The sequence below is a fragment of the Physcomitrium patens genome, chromosome 1 (genome assembly GCF_059467195.1).
Source record: "Physcomitrium patens ecotype Gransden chromosome 1, ASM5946719v1, whole genome shotgun sequence".
NCBI classification, from domain to species: domain Eukaryota; kingdom Viridiplantae; phylum Streptophyta; class Bryopsida; order Funariales; family Funariaceae; genus Physcomitrium; species Physcomitrium patens.
The window spans coordinates 19,882,602-19,906,907 of NC_143410.1; the positions used below are offsets into that span (position 1 = coordinate 19,882,602).

Below are 24,306 nucleotides of genomic sequence, written 5' to 3' on the forward strand. Positions count from 1 at the left end.
CAAAATTCATTATCTCAAAAAAATCCTTTTTTTTATTTGTTGCAATATTCATAAATTTTCAAATATATAAATTTTTTGTCATTTTTCAAAAACCAAACTTGCCAAAATATATCTCTAACTTTAAAAAGTTCTTAGCAATTCAAAATATAATTCAAATTACTTAAAATAATTTTTTTTAGAAACCATTTTGAAGTCTTTTCTTTAACCTTATTCTTCAACCAACAAAAAAAACTTGGAATCACTATATGTTTGTGGTTTTGTGCTTCAAGGTTTGATTTTTATTTAAATTCATAAGTAGTCTTTTTTGAATGCTAATTCCTATTTTTAGAATATTATTTGCTAAAGACTACTCTTAATTTTGTCATAAAAATGTCAATATTATTTTTTTAATTTAATTTATTTATTTTTATTTGTAGCTGTACAAAATAAGTGAAAGCCATTTTTACAAAAAGACAATATTAACACTATATGTTTTTATTACCTTCCTATATTTTGCCTAAATTATGCTATCAAATTTTTTTAATTTTTTTTACTTCTATGATAGAATCTATATTTTTTTCTTTTATAAAATACTTGTGTTATATTACAATAGCAAAAGAAATGAGAAAATCAGTCCAAAATGAAGAAATAATTTAAAGAGGTAAAAAATAAATACAATCTTAAATAGAACTGCATACCATTTAAGGTACAATAGGAGGCAAGAGGTTTCATTTCTTTCTATGCCAATTTCACAATAATGCCACAATTCAAAGGCCTAATATACTTGAGACAAGAATAAAATTTAGTAAAAAGATAGACATAGAATCATGTTTTGTAGATGCAAAAGAATGTCGAATTTATTAAAATAGATATGATTTCATATTAAGAAGGTGAAGTAGAAGATTAGAGATGATGAGAAATAAGTGACTTTGCAATTGGTGATTCTTAAAGAGCTTGGTTTTGAAAAATCCTAATGATAAAGCAAATATAAGAGCGTTTTATAAAGTTCTCATTACTTGAAGATGTAGGCACCTATTCAAGATTCTTTGGATTTTTGAGATGAGATAAAAATGGAAAAATTTATTTTAAAAGAAGTATTGTACAAGTTAAAAAATTCTAGCTTAATTATATAAATAAAATCTTCTATTAATAATAAAAGCTTACAAGCTGAAGAACAAAGGATTGAGGTTGCCATTGAAAAGTAAGAAGATGACAATTGAAATAAATAGCCTCTTTTCATCTAACTCCTACAATTCAAATGAGGGCTTTTAAATTAGTAGAGTAAAAGAGACATGACATAAGCATGCATTCAAATCTTTTAATTCCATCTTTTATTATGACAACTTAAAGAATCTGAACAATATATGAGCCATAATTCTAGCAAAGGCTCTTATAAAAGCCCTAGTCTTGAATTGAGCTAATTTCTTACTTGACTTCATCATAAAGGCATTTATTAATACAAATAAAGCTAAGATGTTGATTATATCTTTATACTTCTATTACTTATATCAATTGAAAAGACTAATTCTTAAATCCAAAGAAAAAGAGTAGATCAAAGAAGACTTGATCTTGTAGCTTTAGGATATATCATTGATGAAAGAAAATGATGGATCTCAATTGCAAGACAATAGTAGAATAAAAATAGTATAGACTTTTAAAGTGATAAGGTCTTTGAAACAAGCCATAGATAAAGCTATTCTTCTACTTGAATTATAGAAGAAGACAAAGCATGAAGATACACTATACAATTTGAAAAATAATAATAATAATAATAATAATAATTTAAAAAACTTGATTATAATACTTCTTGTCAAAGATATGAATCACAAATAATCAAAAAGTCAATACACTCTCATATCACTCAAAGAGAATAGATATTTATTTAATGCTAGTATGATATTAAAATTAAAATATCTATTGCCAAAGATAAAAAGACTAGAGATTCATAAAATAAGACTAAGAACAAGAAAGACATTGATAAAAGTGAAGAAGGCTTTATTCTTGTTTCTATATATATATATATATCATCTAATTAAAAGCTATATGATAATATTTTATAGGACTTCTAATATGTATCTAATATGCAAGATAAATTTTACATATATATCTTATAGCAAACTTCTACGACAAGTGGTCAATATATGCAATACATGGCCAACTTATTGGATAATTTTTTAACTTATTAATCACCTAAAAATATGTATGAAGGTAAATTTGCATCTATGAAGCTTTTAAAAAGCTATTTTATAAAAATATTATTAAATTTATTTACTTCTATTTAATTCTATATAATTCTTTTAAATTTAGATAAATAAATAAATATATATATATATGATATCTTCTAATATATTAGATGTAGATTCTCAAAAGGCTCTAGATAAATTGCTTTCAAACTAAAACATGGTTTACAAAATATTGCTTAGGGTTACTTTATTAAGACATGCTTTAAATTATTGGACCATAAGTTCTATTATATTCAAGTCCATGAAGGAAAAAGTGAAGACATTAGAGACCATAATAAGCAACTAGTAGTTAAAGATTGGAGAAGTTTAAGAAGAACTTAGGAATTGGCTCCATAATGCAAAAGCAGAGAATTGAAGGATCAAAGACAAAGTGCAATAGATTATGATATAAGTATAGAAAGTCAAAAAAACAAGCAAATGAGAATGCCATCCTTGCAATTAAAGAGATAGCATATGTGGAAGAGTCAAAAGCCTTTTGTATAATTGACCTTGAATTGCTTAATAAAGCCAAATTATAAAATTAAGAAATGGATCAGCAAGAACCTACCTTGATTGAATAGATAACCAACACCATAGCCAATATTGTAACTTCAGCAATTAAGATGTAAAAAACATTGAAGGTCTTAATTGAGAACAAAGAAAAAGTAAGCATGAGGACACTTTAATCCATTGAGGTTGGATGCAAATCAAGTTGAGGCCATGTTAGGTGTTGATGGTAGTAAATAATAGATTTGAACCTGTAGAGGCAATAGATGCTATAGAAGTAGTAGTAGATGAAGCAAGAAAAATAGAAGAGAAAGTGTTTGCCTCTAATTTAAAAAATGATCCTTTAATATTGGTAATTATTCTAATACAATAATACCTATGGAGTTAAATTTCTCAGATGTAGAGTCTTACCTTGGTCAAGGCCAAGACCTACAACAAAATTAAATTGCCTTATATCAAAGAAGAAGCAAGATCATGAATGTGCCTATTATACAACTTGGAAGATTTTTGCATTATTAAATAGATACATGGCATGGTTCTTTTTTCTTTTTTTTTTTTTGTTGAAAACTATGGTTAAAGAAGTGCATAAGCAAAAAAAACCTTGTAGAGCACTAAAAGCAAATAAATTCCAAAAAACTAAATTAGGCCAGTTTTAAATTTAATAAAGTCAAATTAGGCATGAAGTTGAAAGATTATTATAACTTTAAATAATAATTAAAATAATAATAAGGATAATTTGGAATTTTTTAGTTATTAATGACTTTGAATGACTACATAGAAGTTTGTATAACTTATTTAGATGAATATGAATATAAAAGTTGGGGTTGCAACTTTGGCATGGTGTAGTTTTGGTGGATATGAAAGTGTCATAATTTCAACAATCAGAGTATAGATTTTTATTATAAAACATTAAATTATAGCTATTATATTTAATAGAAGTTAATCTTCTTTTTTTTCTTCTTAGCTATTATATCTTTTAATAATTTGGATGATTATTATGTAAATATGAATAAGACTAAAAAAAAAAAGTAATTCCATCCTTGCTCCATTAAAATAATAATGTAACTTGTACAAAGACGAGGGCATATCAACTTGAAAGGTGTAGATCTCTAATAAATTAGACCATGGTAAAAGTAGGTTCATATAAAAATTGAAGAAGTAATGTAGTTTACCATTATTCATTGTATTCAATACTTTGTCAGTGGATAGAAGTCTTAAAGTAATATAGTAGTGTTAATTATTGAATATGAACTCAATAAGAGAACTATAGTATGCAAATTGGATATGATGCTAAGTCAAATTAGAGATGATTTAGAATGTTAAAAAAGAACCAATTATAAACAAGGAATTGAAGATGTTCTATTTTAATGATTGAGAGATTTTGTAGAAGGTGAAAGAAAGTTGATTGCATGGTAAGTAATAGTAGAAGGTGCATTGCATAGAATAAGAAGATCTAATAATATCTTAAAGAGAAGTTGAAGGCTAAAAAAATAACGAAATGAAAGGTCTTAACAAAAATAAAGAATAAAAGCTAGATAGTACCATCAAATGGCCATAATACTACCAAAAAGAACTACCAATAGCATAGCAAAGATCTTTATTTAATTGCCATAAATTAAGATTGGTTGCAATTTATAGGTAAGGATTTAGAGAGATGTTATTTTAAGACAAGTCTTCATTAGTTGATGCCATTGCACGATATTGACTTATTGCTGTAGTATCAATGAAGGATAAAAGAGTCTTGTATGACCTATGCTCAAAGACAAAGTTGTACAACCTTTCTTTTTGTATTGTGAAGATGCCCCTATATTTCTCTCTTTTTTCTTTCTTTCTTTCAATATTCAATTATCAAGTCCAAACGGAAATTTTTGGCAAAATAAAAAATAAGAAAGTGATTAAATTGGAACAACAATAGAAGACAATAACAACAAGAAAGAAAATTGTCTACTATATGAAAAGACAAGGTAAAAGAAAAGAAATGCTGAATTCATCTTTTTTAAAAAGAAACAAAAATAAAATATGACATTACTAATAGAAATTAACTAGTGAGGTGAATTTCTAGAATTTAACTTGACTTGCAAGGCAATCATGATCTAAGGTGTGTTAAATCTTTAAGTGACATAGGCTTTTGGAATCAAAAGAGTTGAAATACCTTAAGACATTTGGAAGTATTACAACCATAAAAGAAGAAAACTTGGTTAGAAGTAGGCATTGGATTGAAAAAGGATATAATAACTATCTTTTTTTATCCTTGTTACTCTTGACCAACCCCAAAAACAAGAATGTCCTTGCATTACAATTGAAGATGGAGGATAATAGGAGCTGTAAAATTAAACTTTCTCTCTTTCTAACTTAACAAAATACATTAATGAGAGAATAATTTAGTATCTTCTTTGGCCATTTTAGCCTTGTAATTGGCATAACCAAAGAGATCTTTTTGAAGTGAGAATTAACAATCTTCAACTACCATAAAGATGATTAGAGAATTTTTTTTGCCATTAGCAAAGTATGCTTATAAAAATATAATATATTCTTCTACTCAAAAATCATATTTTTATATTAATTATAATTATCATTTATAATTTGATATTTTTGACTTTTTTAAAAATTAATAATCTTATGGAAAAATATTTAGAAAATTTTCTAATAAAGATACTTACAATAATAAGGAGACAAGTAAAGAAAGCTTGAGAAAAATAAAAGATCAATTCTCTTTTTAAAAATAATTGTGTTTCAATCAAATTTCTAAATTTCTAAATAATAAGATATATTATAAAATTATATGTATTATTTATTATATTGATACATAAAAATAATTAATTTATAAAAAATATAAAAATATAAAAAATAAATTAATTATATATAAATTTTTTTTTATAAATTTTTATAAATTGAAATAGTATTTTTAAGAAAAAAATCATTAAATTGGAGTCTTCGTAAGTTTTGGAGTCAATTAGTTTAATTAATTTAATATATTTTTCTAAATTTTGATACTAAGTATTTAATTTTTTAGACCAATATTTTACAAGATATATTATTTATTTATGTTATTTCATAAAAATTTATAAAATTTTACAAATAAAGGCTCTATAGAGTTTTTAAACTAATAGGATGTTTTTCACTATTATGGTGTAGTCAAAATTGTAAAAAAAAATATTTATTAGTTGAAAAAAGGACTAGAAATTAGTGTAGTAGTTATAAGAAGGGAGTGCACATATCTTATATAGGCTGTAGCACCTTAGTTGTAGGTAGGATGATAATATTAAAGTTATATGTCATCTTTAGAAGATCCATATAAACTATTTGTAAGTCTAAAAAAGAGATAAATTTAAACCTACCTAATCAAATTATTTTTGAAATAAAAGTTTATTTTTTACCATCTATCTTTAAACTATTACAACCTCTTTATTATAACTTAGATTTAAATTTTTATTTTATTATAAAGATAAAAGAATTACCTATTATAAAGTATAATATTATTATTTTTTACTTTTAATTTAGTTTAATATCTAATAAATCAAATATAAATATTTTATATTTTATATTTTATTAATTCATTTTTTTAATGCCTTATTATTTATAGATTGTGCTTCTTATTTCATGCCACCATTTAAAAGAAACTCTTGAGTGAAAACATCTTGTAATTTGGATTAAAAGATGAATTTTATTCTTACAACTATATATTTTAATTAATTATCTAGTTAATTATATGCCACCTAAAATTACATCTAAAGTAGTTTATTTTATATTAGATCATATTTTATAATTTTAAAAAAAATTACAAACTATAATTTGGCTAAAAGACTTAGTTTTATTAACAAATTTCTTAAAACCAATTGATAATAAAGTATCACAAGCTTATGTTGAATTAGAGCAAGGCAGATGCCATTCTTTAAAACCTAAAATAAATCTTATATCTTTTTTAACTCAAAGAACTATGGCAACAAAAGGAGGTAATTAAATCCTTTATACATACCATCAAATTGATATTATAATGTAGTCAAGAAAATTTCTTAATTAATGCCTTTGAATGCTAAAGCATCTGCAATGCATATAATTTAAATTTTATGAGCCTTTGATTTTTTTTATTTTAGATATTTATATCATAGGTTGCCAACATAGATTTATTAATTTTATAACTAATATTTAATTCTTTTTTATGAGGTATTTTAATCAAATGTGTAACATTTATGTTCTTGTCACTCTAAACTTAGTTATTTCTTTATAGAAAATAAAAAAATGTTGTCTATATCGTATGACTCTAAAACTACTAATATATTTATAATATATTTTATACATTACTTACGTTTTCATGTACTAATAGAATTTTTTCCATTTCTATTTGGATATTTAATTCTTAGTCAATCTCAAGAATGAAATGCTACACACAAATTGTAGACTATAATAGCAATAAAAAAACTCTACTTGTATGTACTTCTAATTTTTGTAGCCTTGCTTTTCTATACATTTGTTTTGATAAAAAGATATCTTTCTTACTCTCTATTTCTCTCTTCCATAAATTAATTTTTACATACATATATATATATATATATATATATATACACATATACCTACATATATATAAGTCTATCTAGTCTTTTCAATATTAAGATGGATAAAGTTTTTTGGAAATAATATGTAGCTTTACATGGCTTAAGAGAGTCAAGGGACTTGATGGACATGAATGTGCATCAAAAAGAGATCTAAAGTTAAAAATAAATACCTGCTAATTAGCTTTTCAAAATATTATTTAATAGATTTGATTTTTCTAATATTATATAGATTGTCAAATCATATGAATGCAAAAGTTTATAGATACACTTTTTAGGCATCTTAAGTAGGGATTGCTAAAGCCCTCTTTTCAATGTAGCATTTAGCATAAAACTACTTGATTTCTATTGTAATTGGACTAAGTCCATAATCCTTCTATGCAATGATGTAAATGCAATAATTTAATCTTTGATTGTAGAACTTTATCAATTTTGGCTAAGTAATTGCTTGAGTAGTGTTTGGCTAATATATGTAAAAGGTCTTCGTTAATACAGGTAACAAATTCAGCTTCAAGCTTGAAATGTGGATGCAAAATTTTAAAAGATGACTCAGCTAATGAAAACTCACAAGGCTACCAACACAGGAAGCAATTGTCTTGTGGACTCTCAACACTAAAGTAACTGGAGACTTTTTCCTTTACATGCAAACTTTGTCACACTAAGAAGAGTGTCACACATGTTGAAGACAACTTTTGAAGTGTGTTTTTTGATTGATTTAGAAATGTACAACCACAGATTCCTAATACAAAACTACTTGTGTATGAGAATATGTGTGCCATTAAATCATCTCCAATACTTGGAACAATCTCAGTCCAATCCATGACCTGAGCTACGTTAGTGAATTTAAGCAACACCCACAACGGGAGATTGTATTTTAACACCTTAAGATTAATACTGTGTTCTACTTCCACACAAAAATCATATTTTTTTACTTTTTGTTTGACCTACAGCTGCAATTCAAAATCAGAATTTTCCACGGATAACGACAATGCAAATACAATACACGGACCAATACAATACAATCCACGCATGCACAGAATTGAAGTCACCACAGAGAAAAACTGCCATCATTCCGACCATCACAATACTGACCATCATGGAACCGCAAGACGCGGTTGCAGGTTTATCAACATACAACTAACATTGATGATGCAAAGCACAGGATGGCGCGATAAATTCAACAGAACCTCGCAAACTTCAACGATATAAAATCCACAAAACTTCACATCGCCATTTCATGTCCTAGACCTTGTGCTCTTCAGCTAAGTCGCTCTCAAACTTATGGATGTCTAGCATTGCAAGCTATACAGCAGCAGAGATTCTTTACCGCCCGCTTCTGCACTCTGCTGGTTGGTCGTACATGCAAAGTGAGCAACATGCGTTGCAGGTTCGGCTCTCATGGGATGGGTCTAACTGCCTCCATTAAAACGTTTGCCTGCACAACACAACCCAGATTGGTGAACCGATCACGGTCTCCACCAGTCTCTGCGGTGGTGGTGGAATTGAGAACAGAATCATGCTGCATTCTTCTGGAAAAAGCACTACGCAGAAGCAAATTGTCGCTGAAGAGGTAAACACTCTGGAAGCTAAGTTTCACTTGTGACCGTAAGGTGTGGTGGTTCAGTGGAAGCGAAAAGCTGCAAGCAGCATTTGCATATGGAGATTGCAGAAGAGTATGCAAAGGGCAAAGTAAATCAAGAGTGGCCCACTTACCAGCACACGTTTGGCCCTTCTTGTAGCCTACTCCACATTTGTTGGGGATGTCAAGAGCCTTGTTTAGCTCATTTCCAGCTAAGGGTCCGTTGCAAAGCTTCACTCCTTGGATGGCCGCGCAGTACTCCTTCAAGCTTGCATTGGAGTTGACAAGCTTGAAGTTGTTCTGGACCTCAATGCAGCAGATTTTCAAAGGTCTTACATTTCGAGGTTCAAGTACATGGGGTGCGCAGCTCAAAGGGAACTGGGGTGAGCAAGGCGCTGCTTGGGCGCCAGAGCTCACCCCCATCACCAAGACCACAAGGAAACCAAGCACCCCAGTCATCGTCGCCATCACCACAGTAATGTTGAGAGATGACACGTTAAAAGATACCAGAAAGTTGTTGAGAGAGATACGTTAGAAGGTACTAGAAAAACAAGAACTGCAATGGGGCAGAGAGTACTGCCTGAGGGGCTAACTTATACGGCAGATGCATTCGATATCTACCCAAGTAACGCGCCTCTGGCGGCATCGTCATCGCGGGCTTGCTTACCTGCCCAGTCGCTGGGTGGAAAAGAAACGTGGTCGACCATGGTGCTGATGGCAGTAAAGCAACCAGCGTCACCTCAACACACATGTTCAATCTCTGAGTTTGAATTACAAATCCACCCACCATCAAACGGGGCTGTCACGATTAGTGGCGAGCCATGACTTGTTATCAGATTTCAATGAAACCAGGACTGGTTATCAGATTACAAGGAAGCGAGGAACAGGTTGCAAGGAAAGGTATCGAATCTCATTACCAAGATGATGCACTCTCTGAGATCAACATCTTAAGCTCTTGGATGTGGGTCGTGGACATGTTGGGGAAACAATTGAACCACAGCGTGGAACACTGGTGAAGTAAAATTTGAATGCAAAGAGGACAGTAAAAGGTGCAAGAGAGAATGTGCACAAGACTTGCTTCCTATTCCCAGAGAGCACGACTGCAGTTGGAAGGGGCCATGGGGAACAGAAGCCCACTGGGTCCCCCTAATTAGGTCTCACTCTGACCATGATGAGCTGGACATGGCTTCTCCAAGCGTCCACCACACAGGCTCCATGAAATTTGACCCTTCTTGTAGAAAACTTCACTTCATTTTAATGAGCTGGGCCAACATGTTCTCCAGAAGTTAAAACATAAGAGTATAAAAATGAAACATGTGAAACCACTCCTGTATGTTTTTAAAAAACAAGTATTCATGAATTTATTCAACAAATTCATACGGTTCAATTTGGTCAGACACCAACCAATCAACAATGCATATGTAACAATTATGAATACCAAGATTGACCTTGATGTTTCTGTACAAACCAAATGGATGATGATGTGTGTAATATCAGAGCATTATCTTCTCCAATTGAACTTGATCTACAAAATGGATTGTAGACAGCATATACATTACATTACATATGAGCATTCACATTACATTACATTACAACAATCCATACACACATTACATTCAATTTATTTGTACAAATGCTGCTCTGATGTGTTTAAAGTATATGGCTCAGTTTGCACCATCTATCAGCAAGTCACATTTCAGCTGATGTCTTAGAGAACGTTGAAATTGCAAGGCCCTGCCTCACCTTTGGTTGGTGGAGAAGTTTACAAAATTTTGTTCATGAAACCATAACTACTAATGAAATTGATGCAGGACATGTGCATCACTTTGAGCTTCTTAAACAAAAGGTTGTGACTGTTGTTCCTATTCACAATTAAAGCATGAGAGAGTATGATTTTACATTTATCTAAAAGTTAGTAGAACAATAACATATTCTACAGATACATAGCATCTAGAAGTGTTGCATCAGCACATTGGGATATCGCAGTTTTCTCAAAAGTTGGTCCCTAACACTATCGGAAATCTATGTATCATAGAGAACCTTTATGTATTTTATTTTTGTGATGTTAAAGTTGCAATGGATAGTGTACCAGAAGTGGTGGAAGCTTGTCCAAATTCAATTGCTTTACTGCCATCAGCACCATGGTCGACCACGTTTCTTTTCCACCCAGCGACTGGGCAGGTAAGCAAGCCCGCGATGACGATGCCGCCAGAGGCGCGTTACTTGGGTAGATATCGAATGCATCTGCCGTATAAGTTAGCCCCTCAGGCAGTACTCTCTGCCCCATTGCAGTTCTTGTTTTTCTAGTACCTTCTAACGTATCTCTCTCAACAACTTTCTGGTATCTTTTAACGTGTCATCTCTCAACATTACTGTGGTGATGGCGACGATGACTGGGGTGCTTGGTTTCCTTGTGGTCTTGGTGATGGGGGTGAGCTCTGGCGCCCAAGCAGCGCCTTGCTCACCCCAGTTCCCTTTGAGCTGCGCACCCCATGTACTTGAACCTCGAAATGTAAGACCTTTGAAAATCTGCTGCATTGAGGTCCAGAACAACTTCAAGCTTGTCAACTCCAATGCAAGCTTGAAGGAGTACTGCGCGGCCATCCAAGGAGTGAAGCTTTGCAACGGACCCTTAGCTGGAAATGAGCTAAACAAGGCTCTTGACATCCCCAACAAATGTGGAGTAGGCTACAAGAAGGGCCAAACGTGTGCTGGTAAGTGGGCCACTCTTGATTTACTTTGCCCTTTGCATACTCTTCTGCAATCTCCATATGCAAATGCTGCTTGCAGCTTTTCGCTTCCACTGAACCACCACACCTTACGGTCACAAGTGAAACTTAGCTTCCAGAGTGTTTACCTCTTCAGCGACAATTTGCTTCTGCGTAGTGCTTTTTCCAGAAGAATGCAGCATGATTCTGTTCTCAATTCCACCACCACCGCAGAGACTGGTGGAGACCGTGATCGGTTCACCAATCTGGGTTGTGTTGTGCAGGCAAACGTTTTAATGGAGGCAGTTAGACCCATCCCATGAGAGCCGAACCTGCAACGCATGTTGCTCACTTTGCATGTACGACCAACCAGCAGAGTGCAGAAGCGGGCGGTAAAGAATCTCTGCTGCTGTATAGCTTGCAATGCTAGACATCCATAAGTTTGAGAGCGACTTAGCTGAAGAGCACAAGGTCTAGGACATGAAATGGCGATGTGAAGTTTTGTGGATTTTATATCGTTGAAGTTTGCGAGGTTCTGTTGAATTTATCGCGCCATCCTGTGCTTTGCATCATCAATGTTAGTTGTATGTTGATAAACCTGCAACCGCGTCTTGCGGTTCCATGATGGTCAGTATTGTGATGGTCGGAATGATGGCAGTTTTTCTCTGTGGTGACTTCAATTCTGTGCATGCGTGGATTGTATTGTATTGGTCCGTGTATTGTATTTGCATTGTCGTTATCCGTGGAAAATTCTGATTTTGAATTGCAGCTGTAGGTCAAACAAAAAGTAAAAAAATGTGATTTTTGTGTGGAAGTAGAACACAGTATTAATCTTAAGGTGTTAAAATACAATCTCTCGTTGTGGGTGTTGCTTAAATTCACTAACGTAGCTCAGGTCATGGATTGGACTGAGATTGTTCCAAGTAATGGAGGGGCATGTGCCACACACTTTTCATCCCCGTCATGTCTGGTGAGCTCGTGGTCATCTGCTCTTCAACACCACCAAAACAAACAAAAAATAACACAAAACGAAACTTACAAAAGCACGTGAGCTGCCGCACTGCTGTGCGGCGGCTGTTGGGTAACTTCAACTGCAGGAGAACGAAATTGGACATGAAAAGAGAACCGGAAGGAAGTTGGACGTCCGAAGGAAAAGATTCCAGGAAGAAGGAGTTCAAGCGAAGGATATAAGTGGACGAAAGAATAGCCACTTGGTTATAAAATTTAGAGTACAAACCGCATTCAAGTGAAGGGTATTGATTATTGCTGGGGGCTGTGCGTGTCCAACTGGTCCACCAGTTAAGGTGGAAGGTTTCTCTCTTCAGGGTTACCGGATTCAATGAAGGATGAAATGAGCGAGTAAAAAAATTCAAATAGTATCTCTCTCTCTCTCTCTCCCTCTCTCCACCTCGTTTCACCTAGACGCCGCAGAGCTCACCAACACGTACAGAATTCCACGGTTTGGTTTTGCCAAAAGCTCTGGAACCCACGCCTTTATTCCCTCACTTGGAGCCCTCTCCTTTTTGGTTGTCCCGCGTGCACATTCACTCGTAGCTTCTAGTGGCAGGTCCACCATGTTCATATGGGAAATGGCAATCGGCAGCTGCTTGTTTGCCTGTCTCTCTTCCTGACCTCCTCGCAAGAGCACGTACTGTGGTGAATTTGCCTGTACCACGATCGCTTGCGATCATCAAGCCTCCAACGTCGGGTTCGATCGCATTCCATTTCAAGCACATCGTCATCTCTTCTTGACCCACAATTATTGTGAAGGGAATGGAATTCGCAGTCGAAAATAACTCTTGAAGGATGAAATCCGAATTGGCAGACGTCAATTGGAGTGAGAAATTCGACCAAAATGGGCGCATCCACGCCTGGCGACATTGTTTACCCTCAAAGCGCCAGCAACTCCCTTCTCCTGCACCCGGTATCCAGCCCACGAAACTCTGGCACAAGACACTCCCCTGGCAAAACAAAACCTTGTTTCTGCCGCTCAAGTGCACCTGCTTGGTGGTGGTGGTGGTGGTAGCGGCGGCGGCGGCGTTGCTCCCACAGAATGCACCGATTGCTTTCCTAGCGGTTTGTACCAGCCTGACCATGACTTCTCTACAAATCCTGCAGTCCCCAAACCTACTCGAATTGAAGAAGAAATTCAGTGAACAGAGCAAGTCTGAAACAACAGATGAAGAACAAGAGCAAGTTTCGGCATCCTGGAAGCGAGCACAGTGTAGCGTCGATATTAAAAGGAATCGTGTGACTGCCATTGGATGAAGAGACCTCTCTACGGTTTAGCAATTCTCCTCCAGACTAGCTCATCCGTTCCCATACATCCATCTTCTCCCCACGGATTAGAGATACCCCCTGAAAATATCCGGTCACTTTACACATCTAGCTTCACCCAACTACTGTTTCGTACAACTGCATGTAATTTTTCTCAAAAACCTGAAATTCAGAGTAGCAAATGTGAAGATTCTAGGTTTTTCTAAATTTGATAAAAATGGGACTGCTGTAGACAATCGGAAATTGCATCGAAGAAATCTATGCAGTTTGGACAACCAATGTGGCGGGCCCTGAATGGTGCTATATCGAACTCCATCGCCATTTACCGAGTTGAGCTGAAGCTGAAGCTGCACTCTTTACAGTAGACCGACCTCTCATCGACAATCCGAAGCTATCGCTTCGGCCCTGGTGCTTTATCATCAGCAGCCATCAAGTCAACTTCGAGTATCTGCCGCTACCTCCGAAATCCACTCCTCCTGTGTATGGATTCCACTTGGGTAGCGAGAAACAGCCCACCTTTGCTTTTCTGAAGTTTTGTCGAATTAGAACATATCGTGGTTTTGAATTGATGTGTTTGGGTTAGGGTGAGTTGGATAGTAGGAATATTGCCGCGGTGGGGGAGTGGGAGCGCTTGTTGGAGGAGTTTTCGCGTGCAGAGATGCGAGGTGTATTTGCAATGGCTGCGGGGCAGGCCATAGCTGGGAGCCTAGTGCTTGGATCCTCGGCATCATTTGCAGCTCCCCACTGCAATGACAGTAATCGCTCATTAGCCTTGGCGAGGAAGCCGTTTGCGGTTACGCTTGATGTGAGCAGCAGCAGGGCTTTAGGGAAGAGTCGGTTCGAAATCAGGCACTCGTTTCCTTTGGGAAAGAGATTGCGTCGCTCTTGTTTGCGAGTCTCGGCGCTTCAACAGACTTCGACCAAGAGTGTCAGATGGGTGCTTGACCCTTGTGGTGAGTGTTCATGGACCCTCGCGCTTTCACTCTAAAATATCACTTCAATCTTGGCACTCTACATCAGCTCTGAAATGCTTTGCAGAGAATCGGTGACAATACACTCTATCTTCTCTGAAACTGAATTTTATCGACCAATCTTGATAATGGGTTGGTATTGGATCTGGTTGTGAGTGAAACTAGAGTGCTGCGTTTGGTGTCAACCAAATCGGTTTCCCTTAGTGCCTCCGTCATGCTTACTCTTCTACAGGTGATGGGAATACGAGTCACCTCGGAGCACCAGTACCTTTGCCCAGCGGGTTTGAGCTAGCCTCTGTAAGAATTTCCCCACTTCGTTTCTTAATTTGGCTTGCTGCTGTGGCGATTACGTTTGAACTTAGGGAGATGAATCAAACCACAAACCACTGGAAGCATCGATGGATCGAATGTTGGTTTCAACTCTCTGTGAATCTGTGAGTTTGTAAAAGATGGCGCATAATTCTAACAATTGATATCCACTTGAGTCCCAAGATACATTGTTGTGAAGCCAATCCCAGCTTCTTTTATGTTGAAGACTCAGGTTTTTTGTGGTTTTTTTCATTAGAACAGAGAGCAATTGACCGCCTTGAGTAACTCCAATCAATAAGGTGATTTAGTATTATGAGATATTTTCCAACTTACTTGGAAACTGACCTTACTTAGCATTCTAATTCACTTGGTGGAACCGGAGTCTACCAGTTTCGATCATCGAATGATTTGCTTGTTTACAGAGTTGGGTCAGTGCCCACATGCTTCATGCAGAAAGTAGAATTGGGTTCCGATTTGCATGTAGATCTCAAAGGAGCCTCAGTGGTGTTGCAATCCAGTATAACATGAACCTCCCGCAGGATAACGTGACAGTTGGACGGGTTAAAGACAAAGCTGATGTCGTGATTCCTGTAGCTACAGGTACGCGAATAGATAATTGACTCATCCAGGTGTATCGTGAGCGCATTTTCTCCGTTTTTCATATTAGCCATGAAGTTTTAACGAAGCAGTTGGATTGAGGCTCTCGTACTAATCCCCAACCTGTGATCCTGGCTTTGTATTCAGTTTCCGGTGTTCATGCACGGCTGGAAAAGAAAAGTGGGGTACTCTATGTGACTGATCTGGACAGCACAAACGGCACATATATTAACAACAGGAGAATCCGACCCGGAGCTGTGACGCCTGTACCCCCTGGAAGCTACATTACCTTCGGTACGGGCGCATATTGTTGCTTAATGCTGCTCCTTATTGAAAACTTTCTGGATTGTTTGGGTCATTTTTGCGAGGTGAATGTAATCATGTTACCGCGCTGCAACCAAACCTGTCTTGAATAAGGAGTAAAGATAGTTTAATGTTGTTTAATTACTACTCACGGATTGGAAGTAGCCCGCTTAGTCAAGTCAAATAAACGAAACGAAAGCAAGATATGTCAGTCAATCTCCAATGCTTGGCCAATCACCTCCCCATGGGTTGTTCCTATGATGCTGGAAGCTTATAAGCTTGTGTTGCAGATCAAGGGAGGATTCCTTCTCGTTGGGCGAAACGGTGCTGAGCACGGCTGACAAAGGAAACTCGTTTGTGATGTACAGGCGATGAACACTTGGCTGTTTTCAGATACTTACAATTAGAAGAGGATTCGCCTGCAGAAGCACCTGCGGAGGTGCCCTCGGAGCCCTCGGAGGCCTCAGCAGAGGAACCCTTGGAAGCGCAGCCTTTAGAGGCAGCTGCAGATGCTCCAGAACCTTCTCCTCAGTGAAGAGGCCTTAGCGTGGTTTTTGACCCTATTTTGTGATCGACATGCGAACTCACCCAGAGTGAAGGACCATTGTCGATTCAGGCTGGAAAGCGGCACTTGTTATTTCTGAGAGAACTGTCACTCACTGTCAATCTAGCTGCATTTGTTACTCCCAGTGATTCACGATTTGATGCTCTGAGTTCTCCCCCTCCCCTCCCTTTGGGTTGTAGAGGCCCAGGAAGTGCTTTGCATCTTTGTTTGCAAATCTATCAAAATCTTGACACATCATAGACGGTACACTCTCGAAGACAAGTCTCTTTATGTTGATTGTCTTACTGTATGTGCTGGAGTAACTCTTTTATGTCCAGTATTCATTCATGTGTTTTGGAAGTTAATAAGTCGCTGTGAAGCTGGATTTTGGATGCATATGGACTTGCGTGTATTGTGTTCTTTTTTCCATGCTGTGAACTACCGATACTGGTGCCGAAAGTGAACGCGGTCTTATCGGCCATTTTTTAACTTTTAAAATTTCATAATTTAATAACATATAAATATATTTCTCGAAAACTCAACCTTATTGTAATTCGTAATTTTCTTAAAAAGAGTCATGTGGTGATGGAAAAGGCGCCACTTCACAAACTTCGTTTCATTCTTTTATTTTACTGTATGTTATTTCAACGAGTACGTTTGTTTCCTAACTTTCAATTGAAAGTGTCATTTTCATGTTTCAGCCACTTTCAGACAAACTTTATCCTTCGCTCATTTTACAATGCGTTGATATTAATGTGTTATGGTGAATTAAAATTAATACAGGGTTCACATTTGAAACAAATCAATAAATTGTTTCATTTTGAAGTGCACATTTATAACCAGTTGGTTGAAAAAATCTTAAATTAATGTGTGTTTGAAGGACTTGAACAATCTTTACCTTTCAGCGAGTAAAACATTTTCCTAACGGCAGTGGCTGAAATGCGAAGAAACGAGATGTAATGCACTAATTCTAAACTGGTGAATATCCTCACAAACATTCAGGGCATGCATTACCAATATCAACCTTCAGTACTGCAGCTCAATTACAAAGATAAGAGAGAATTTCAAATATATCTGACTATTAACCACAACCTACAAACAGAAAATAATAAGCACTCATCCAACAAATACCCTCCATGTTTGAAAGGTGATCGTGATGAACGTGATTTAACATGAGGCTATCCCAGGGAAGCGAGGACTTATGGAACGTTCCACAAATGGATTCTCATGCACAACAGAAAAACCAATAGTGCCACTTACAATTGAATTAACCAAGTTAAATAATAGTATCTAAAATAAAGACAATTATGAGGTGTACGAAAATCAGTACATGGTCCTCAAGGTTTCAGTAGCGGCACTTGCCGCAACTACCAAACGTGCCGGAAGTCTGCCCTGAAGACATCGATCAACATGCAGTGGCTCAAGAGTAGCACCATCAAAGATCAAATTGACGCCTGGCGAAGGAACATCATTTGAATCATCTTCATCGAGGAGATAGAGCATAGGTACGCCACCAGTACTTTTGTGAAAAACAGATCTGTTAGCCATATCTGGTCCATCTGCTAAAGCATACGCAGAAGTCGCTTTTGGGCCAGAAGCTTGATAATCCGTGATGAACTCCTGTAACCTTTGCCTTACGTCATGCATTCCTTGCCGGTGTTTGATGAGAGATGTAGGCGAAAAAAGATGCGATTGAAATATTCCTTGGCATACACTTTTGCATAGCTCTGTATCGAAAAGTGGAACTCCAAACTCAATGCTTTGTGGAACCCACTCAAAGCAGCTCTCCTTATGTTCTTGTGGGTCTCTGCATGGGATCTGTACTAGCCGAATGTAACCTAGTGTTTCGAGGGCAAGTTCGTTGGCAGCCTGAATAAGAGATGGGTGAACTTCGGAAGATTCAAAGAGTGGTAAAGGAACATTTCTCGTCACAGGCTTTCCTGAGCCTCCAGAATCCAAATGTGTCTTCGGAAAGGGTTGGATGAGTATAGCATTGTGCTTCAACAGTGTATTCACACAATGCAGCAAAATACTCCCTTCTACAAGCGTACCTTCAAACTTGCCTCCAACTCCGTTTGTACCAGCACCATCCCAAGTCCACAGAAGAGCTTTTGCACAGCCTGCTAGTGGAGGAGGTAGAGTTCTAAACCGTTGACCCTTGATCAATGCAACAGATATGGGGCCTGATCCTGCTGTCTGATATAACAAAAGTTTCATCCAAGGGGATATCGACGCACGTGATGGAGGACCAAAATGCGCGGGACCAAGTCCATCGGATGAGCAAACTGAAGGAGGAGATGGCAGTGGTATCATCGACACAACCACATCATAATCTCTCCGTAAAACTCGTTGCATAGTGGCTGGGGCCAGGTCTTGCAAACTTTCTATCCGGATTACATCAACACGGGAAGAGGGCTTGTGTGTCTGCACATTTTCCTTAGACAAATTTCTTCCAGTCAGATTCAGAGCAGCACCAAACCGCATTGCAACCTTTGTGTCCGCCATATCAGGCGGGACAGTAGTCATTTCTGCAGTTTCTGCACCCCTCTCAGCAGCATTGGTAGAGTAATCTTCAAAATCGCCAACACTTTGCTGAACTAACTGTCCAGATTGCGACGGTTCATTTCCATCTGCAAATCTATGAGGCTCTAGATGAAATCCACCAATACCACCTTCGCCTGCCTCCTCAACTTCCAAATCAGTGCCTTGAGATCTCAAACATTCTAAAGCATGACGAAGGCTGAAGGCGTGGTCAGCAAATTGTTGCAACTCTCCTTCCATTTTTGTCCCTTCTACTTGCCGAAGAACCTCACACATATCAGCCACGCTAGAATCTCCGAGTTTTCCAGCCTCGAAGAGTGTAACCGCATGACCCTTCAGACCTGCACATTCGATAAATAGTAAAATCTCTTGTGAAATCGGACCAGTTCAAATCTCATAAATAGCAGCTTGGATGCTAGTGAGATTCAAACCTGGAGAGAGAGAACCCATCATCAAGTACGATGTAAGGTTGGCGTCCACCATGTAAGCAAAACGCGTCAAACCAGCTTGGCCCTTCACCAAATCTACATCTGGTGGGCCCAAAGCACCAACCCGTGATGGACTGGTGAATGGGCTGAGCATCCGATCATCCCCAAAACTTCGAGGAGATTCAGGTATAGATGAATCCTGTAAAAAAGAAATCGGGTCGAGGAACTTCTTTGCCCATCCAAGTCGGGAAGCCAGCGATACAGCTGACTGAAGTTGCTCGAGGTTGGCCTGAAGGGTTTGCGCAAGTTCCGCGACAGTTGTTTGTTCACTAGATGCCACAAATACGGCATACAAAAGCCTGAAGTTCCCAGACAGTTATCAATTAGATCTAATTCACAGCCATGCGCAGCAGAATTAACTTCATGGTAAACATACAGTATCGTGATCGAGCTTCCTTAGATATCGAAAGAAGACTTGACTATCAAACAAGAAATGGAAAACATTTCTATTTCAAGGTTTTCTCCTCTAAGCATTAACCTTCACCATATAAATAACCATAAATGTATTCGGGTCAAACTCATAGTAGTTCGTCTTGTACATAGCAGTATTCGAAGGGACATATTTATGGAGACAAAAAGGTACCCTTATAAGCACCAACTTACTCTTCTGTTGGATCCTCGTATTGCTGGTTTCGATTGGAAACGAAACCCTCCAGAGTTGACACTGCATGATTCGGTGAAAGTGAAGATAAGAGAATACGAGATAACTTTTCTATAGGATAACTACAAAGCCTCAGACAAGCAACGAATAATAACTCTATGCAAACCAACTCATTTACAGAAACTCATCGAACCCTGTTCTTATTCTTGAGGAAAGTTTTCAGATATAGTTTGTAACAGAATACTTTCAGGTGCAAGCATACCATTTAACAAGCTCAATCACGATGTTGTATGCAATCAAAAGCAGAAAGACGTTGTATCATCTGTACAATTTTGAGAAGCCACGAGTATGGCGTCTAAAATAATATTCGAGAGAAATACAGCAGACCGGGGTAGGATCGGAGGGTAAGAAGAGGAAGGACACAATCCAGAGGATGAGAAAAGGGCGAACCTTGAAAGTGGTCATCCGGGTACACAGGAACGTCCAAGTAGATCAAACCTCGCCGATAAAGGGATCGCAGCACATCGACGTCCACCTCACCAACAAGGTTAACCCCTTCCTTGCCTAAGCGGTCGCTATTGTCACCATCCCCTCCACTTATTACAGCCATCTCCTCCTCTGACAATTTCTACACCATGACATGAGGGACTCTTCTTAGATCATCATAGAGAAGCTACAAAGTTTATCACGCTTCCACGACGTAAAGGGAAGTACAACGGAGCAATCTCAAAACATCTTAGACTACGACATCATGCACATATAGTCCATTTTTACATATCCAATTGGAAGTAGATGAAAGTTGGGGTCAAAGAATGAGAATTTCCCAAATTTTACCCGATACTCATCAGTGGTCAAATTAACAAAACAAACAACCCACCACGGCTCCATGCGGAAGTTAACCGGTTGTGTAGGCAACATTTCTTTAACAATGGACTTATTGAGCTTCCACATTAATTTCTGCACGAAAACCCCATAAAAACATCAGGACTTGTATTGGATCACACAGGTCTAGTTGGTGACCGAAGCATCCACAAATGAATCATTATACAGAGAAGCAGGCCACGTCAGCTTTAAAATTTCTAGTTGGTGAAGAGCTAACAAAGAACACATTTAGTATTACCTTAGCACGACACTTATTCATTATATCAATGAATTCGTTCCGACCTATTCCAGTGAGCCTTAACACATCTGCTGCTGTGAAGTTGGGAATCGAATCATATGGTTGCTCTGCAACAAAATAAATAAATAAATAAATAAATAACCAACTTCAGAATAGACAGTGAATTTTACTTCAAAGGAGTGGGGCAGCACCCAAATTAGCCACCCTGGCATCATACACAGCTTATTCTGACATCTGAATCTGTGCACTCATGCTTGGCGCTGTTTCTATGAGTCCGTATGTCCCCAATTTTACTGTTTTCCATGTGAAAGAGAAATCTACCACATAAACTACCAAACAAATCGATGGCAAACTGAAATAAACAACTCAGCTAAAGCAGGTTCAACTAGGGTGAATGATTTACCATTTTTCATTACATCATACAATAATCCGTGGTAGTATCGGAAGGGAGTAATACGCAGAATTCGGCAGACATTCTCTGATAGATGATACGGAAACAACTGATGAAGTCAAACAATCAAACACGCCCATGGTATTAAAATTAGACCTCCCACTTGCAAACTGTACAGTCCACCTTCTCCACATCACCTGAATCAGTAAAGTCGAGAAATACAAATAGACCATTTACATTTGATACATCCACAACCAAATGATTCCTTTATGAGTTCGCTGGATAAGCATATGCATGAAAATTAACAAATATAACCAACAAGCTTGCTGCCAAATCGTACGTCCATGAACCCGCCGTACCATCAGTGAGCAAGAATCCTTTCAAAAAATCCTACTCTATCATGAGGGATCTAAGACAAGACGAACCGCAAGATTTTTTCGCAAATAACGAACGAGGTCTTCATAATAATCGTTCTCTCGGCAAGCGTTACGTGCAGCACATTCACTCCACTTCAGACGCTTTTTGATGCAATATTCCTTCACCCTAAAGCTCCATAAATTATAAATTATCGTTAGTAAACACAAACCAAGACTTGCTTCAATTGTATGAATGTATCCATCATTGTCATCAGTGTGTAAAAAAGTCAATAGAAAATGCAAATCGCACGCAGTGCATGTCCACGAGTCACGATGAATTAAAACACTACTGATATCGGTCTTATAAATTAAAGTTCATTCAAGACACAACGCCAATGCCTATTTTAAACGCAGAATTTGTTGTAAAAAGTGGAATAATGTCACAAAAAAACCACGGGGATTAAGATTAGACTCGATTGAGATGAGCTATTTTTACCGCTTCTGATACTCTTCGTTTGAAGCCAACGAATTCTTAAGACGTTTGGGAAGTTTCTCCCAGGGCGTCTCCTCCAATATAGCTATCACTAATAACTCCTCCTCTGTTTTCAACGTCGCATGCTGCATTTTGCCTCTTGTGGTGTTTGTAGCGTCTGATGTGTCGATGCCACTGCTGTAAATCAATTATCTGCCTTAGATGCGCACACAAACAAAGGAAAACGTCAAGAATGATAGACACGATAAATGTATGCCTAGTTCTTTGCATACGGACTTAATCTGATATCAAGCATACATAACTGTACCGGCTCTCAAAGTTACTGAAGCTACACTGTGAAAAAACGGGTATTGGAAGGTTGCATTCAACAAGAATTTGACCTTTCTTGCCAGTCTCACCTGAATGGATTCTGATTGACTCCAAACAGTTCCTGAAAAACCAGAATCATGATTGTATCTACTCAACTTTGCAGGTGTGCGCATCGACCTGAAATAAGTACAAGTCCAGACATCCCCTGAAAAGCCCTTCAATATCGCGGCATTTAGTCTGGTATTATTTCAAAAAAAAAAAAAAAAAAAAAAGGGGGGATGATAAAGCTGAGCCCCAACCCTTGTCAAAAGGGCAGCATTCTTTCCTCATAATTAAACAACAAGACTCAGCCAGACACAATGGTGTATAATTGCCAGTAATTTGCGAGTGTAGCTACGGGGAAGTTCCCTTTTCGTAGACAAGTTTGATCATAAGGGAAAAATTATGAATAACAGAAATGAATAACTGGAGATGCAAGTTAAATCGAGTGGACATCACTCTCCAAGTTTGCGCACCTAATGGTACAGGAGCGCACAACAACAAACAGATGTTCAACATCATTCCGCTCTGGCAATTCCCTCGTATTACACCTAACACGCTAATTTCTCAACAGCAGCGTTCGAGATCTCTTCACAAATACTAGCTGCATCCAGCTCCCCTCACGGCTCAACACCTTCTCAACTCACCAAAACCGACATCTCCCTACCAAATACTGACCATCTCAACCGCAATGTACACTACAGGTAGTCCAAAACAGCAATCAGCTCTTGAAAACTTAAAGTCATCCTCGAATCCCACCTACACTCAAAATTAGAGTCATCAACCTTCCTACGTTTCACCAAATCACGGCCAAAACAAGATCGAACAATCACAACCGACCTGACAGAATGCGTTCAAACTTACCAAGCCGTTCCTCTCCGCGACACGAAAATGAGTTGAAGCTAAGTGTGACCTAAAAAGAGAGTAACAACACCGCGCGCCCCTGGCATTGCAATGCAGAGTTGGGGATATAGTCGGCGACGAGCAGGGACTATGAAATCGGAGACTGCACGAGTGCCTGGCCAGGACGCGAAGCGTGTGAGTGCCACACTTGAACGCTGGGAGTCACGACGACGATTGCGAACGGACGAGCGCATCCACAAACCCTGGAGAAAGTCGTCGCCTCAGTCAACGATCTGTCACCGTCTTTGTTGACGATGACGATTCTAATTCCGCAGCGGAACTCTGTTCACTGCGCGCTCCTGCAGACCAGAGGTGTAACTGAAACCCAACGGAAAATCTGGTCCTAGCGCTTTCGTTGACATCACTCTCCACGTGGCACATCGGATGCCGCCTCCATCCGCTCGTGGAACGAAAATACTTTTGTCCACTTTCGTTTGCGGAAACGTCTTCGAGTGTATTCTTGGACTGGTTTGAAATAATGTCTACAACTAACTCATCAAAATATATTCATTTGTGCTA

The 24,306-nt window shown here is 37.5% G+C and overlaps 4 protein-coding genes across 10 annotated transcripts; 2 read left to right on the top strand and 2 right to left on the bottom strand.

The window, feature by feature from the left end:
* Window positions 1-8,351: 8,351 nt before the first annotated feature.
* LOC112281758 (uncharacterized) lies at window positions 8,352-9,432 on the bottom strand. Its single transcript, XM_024518635.3, has 2 exons — window positions 8,972-9,432; window positions 8,352-8,693 (listed from the first exon to the last, which is right to left on the bottom strand). Exons 1-2 carry the CDS (start codon window positions 9,303-9,305, stop codon window positions 8,668-8,670), a joined length of 360 nt encoding a protein of 119 aa, XP_024374403.1. The 5' UTR covers window positions 9,306-9,432; the 3' UTR covers window positions 8,352-8,667.
* Window positions 9,433-11,097: 1,665 nt separating this feature from the next.
* LOC112283001 (uncharacterized) lies at window positions 11,098-12,171 on the top strand. Its single transcript, XM_024521289.3, has 2 exons — window positions 11,098-11,551; window positions 11,830-12,171. Exons 1-2 carry the CDS (start codon window positions 11,218-11,220, stop codon window positions 11,853-11,855), a joined length of 360 nt encoding a protein of 119 aa, XP_024377057.1. The 5' UTR covers window positions 11,098-11,217; the 3' UTR covers window positions 11,856-12,171.
* Window positions 12,172-14,167: 1,996 nt separating this feature from the next.
* Window positions 14,168-16,813, top strand: LOC112282985 (uncharacterized). 2 transcript variants are annotated; one of them, XM_090252595.1, is made up of 6 exons: window positions 14,168-14,319; window positions 14,406-14,775; window positions 15,026-15,090; window positions 15,642-15,702; window positions 15,847-15,993; window positions 16,293-16,813. In XM_090252595.1, exons 1-6 carry the CDS (start codon window positions 14,305-14,307, stop codon window positions 16,331-16,333), a joined length of 699 nt encoding a protein of 232 aa, XP_090108721.1. In that variant the 5' UTR covers window positions 14,168-14,304; the 3' UTR covers window positions 16,334-16,813. The 2 variants fall into 2 exon arrangements, with proteins under 2 accessions (XP_090108721.1, XP_090108719.1); XM_090252593.1 differs by having other exon boundaries at window positions 16,371-16,813.
* Window positions 16,814-17,796: 983 nt separating this feature from the next.
* Window positions 17,797-24,054, bottom strand: LOC112282956 (uncharacterized). Of its 6 annotated transcripts, none has more exons than XM_024521198.3 (11): window positions 23,749-24,054; window positions 22,935-23,050; window positions 22,540-22,728; window positions 22,113-22,230; window positions 21,700-21,796; window positions 21,297-21,403; window positions 21,011-21,133; window positions 20,627-20,804; window positions 20,179-20,239; window positions 19,519-19,874; window positions 17,797-19,428 (listed from the first exon to the last, which is right to left on the bottom strand). In XM_024521198.3, exons 3-11 carry the CDS (start codon window positions 22,665-22,667, stop codon window positions 17,870-17,872), a joined length of 2,727 nt encoding a protein of 908 aa, XP_024376966.1. In that variant the 5' UTR covers window positions 22,668-22,728; window positions 22,935-23,050; window positions 23,749-24,054; the 3' UTR covers window positions 17,797-17,869. The 6 variants fall into 6 exon arrangements, with proteins under 6 accessions (XP_024376966.1, XP_024376984.1, XP_024376993.1 ...); XM_024521216.3 differs by having other exon boundaries at window positions 22,540-22,732; window positions 23,749-23,889; XM_024521225.3 differs by having other exon boundaries at window positions 22,935-23,022; window positions 23,749-23,888.
* Between the last annotated feature and the right edge of the window lie 252 nt (window positions 24,055-24,306).

Excerpts from the sequence above, each read along its gene's own strand:
- LOC112281758 (XM_024518635.3), bottom strand. The coding sequence starts at position 9,305 with ATGGCGACGATGACTGGGGTGCTTGGTTTCCTTGTGGTCTTGGTGATG. Across the intron at positions 8,694-8,971 it reads GAAGGGCCAAACGTGTGCTG|GCAAACGTTTTAATGGAGGC; the intron begins GTAAGTGGGCCA and ends TGTGTTGTGCAG.
- LOC112283001 (XM_024521289.3), top strand. The coding sequence starts at position 11,218 with ATGGCGACGATGACTGGGGTGCTTGGTTTCCTTGTGGTCTTGGTGATG. Across the intron at positions 11,552-11,829 it reads GAAGGGCCAAACGTGTGCTG|GCAAACGTTTTAATGGAGGC; the intron begins GTAAGTGGGCCA and ends TGTGTTGTGCAG.
- LOC112282985 (XM_090252593.1), top strand. Across the intron at positions 14,776-15,025 it reads ATGGGTGCTTGACCCTTGTG|GTGATGGGAATACGAGTCAC; the intron begins GTGAGTGTTCAT and ends ACTCTTCTACAG. Across the intron at positions 15,703-15,846 it reads CGTGATTCCTGTAGCTACAG|TTTCCGGTGTTCATGCACGG; the intron begins GTACGCGAATAG and ends CTTTGTATTCAG.
- LOC112282956 (XM_024521198.3), bottom strand. The coding sequence starts at position 22,667 with ATGCAGCATGCGACGTTGAAAACAGAGGAGGAGTTATTAGTGATAGCT. Across the intron at positions 22,231-22,539 it reads AACGAAGAGTATCAGAAGCG|GGTGAAGGAATATTGCATCA; the intron begins GTAAAAATAGCT and ends ATGGAGCTTTAG. Across the intron at positions 21,134-21,296 it reads TGAATAAGTGTCGTGCTAAG|AAATTAATGTGGAAGCTCAA; the intron begins GTAATACTAAAT and ends GTTTTCGTGCAG.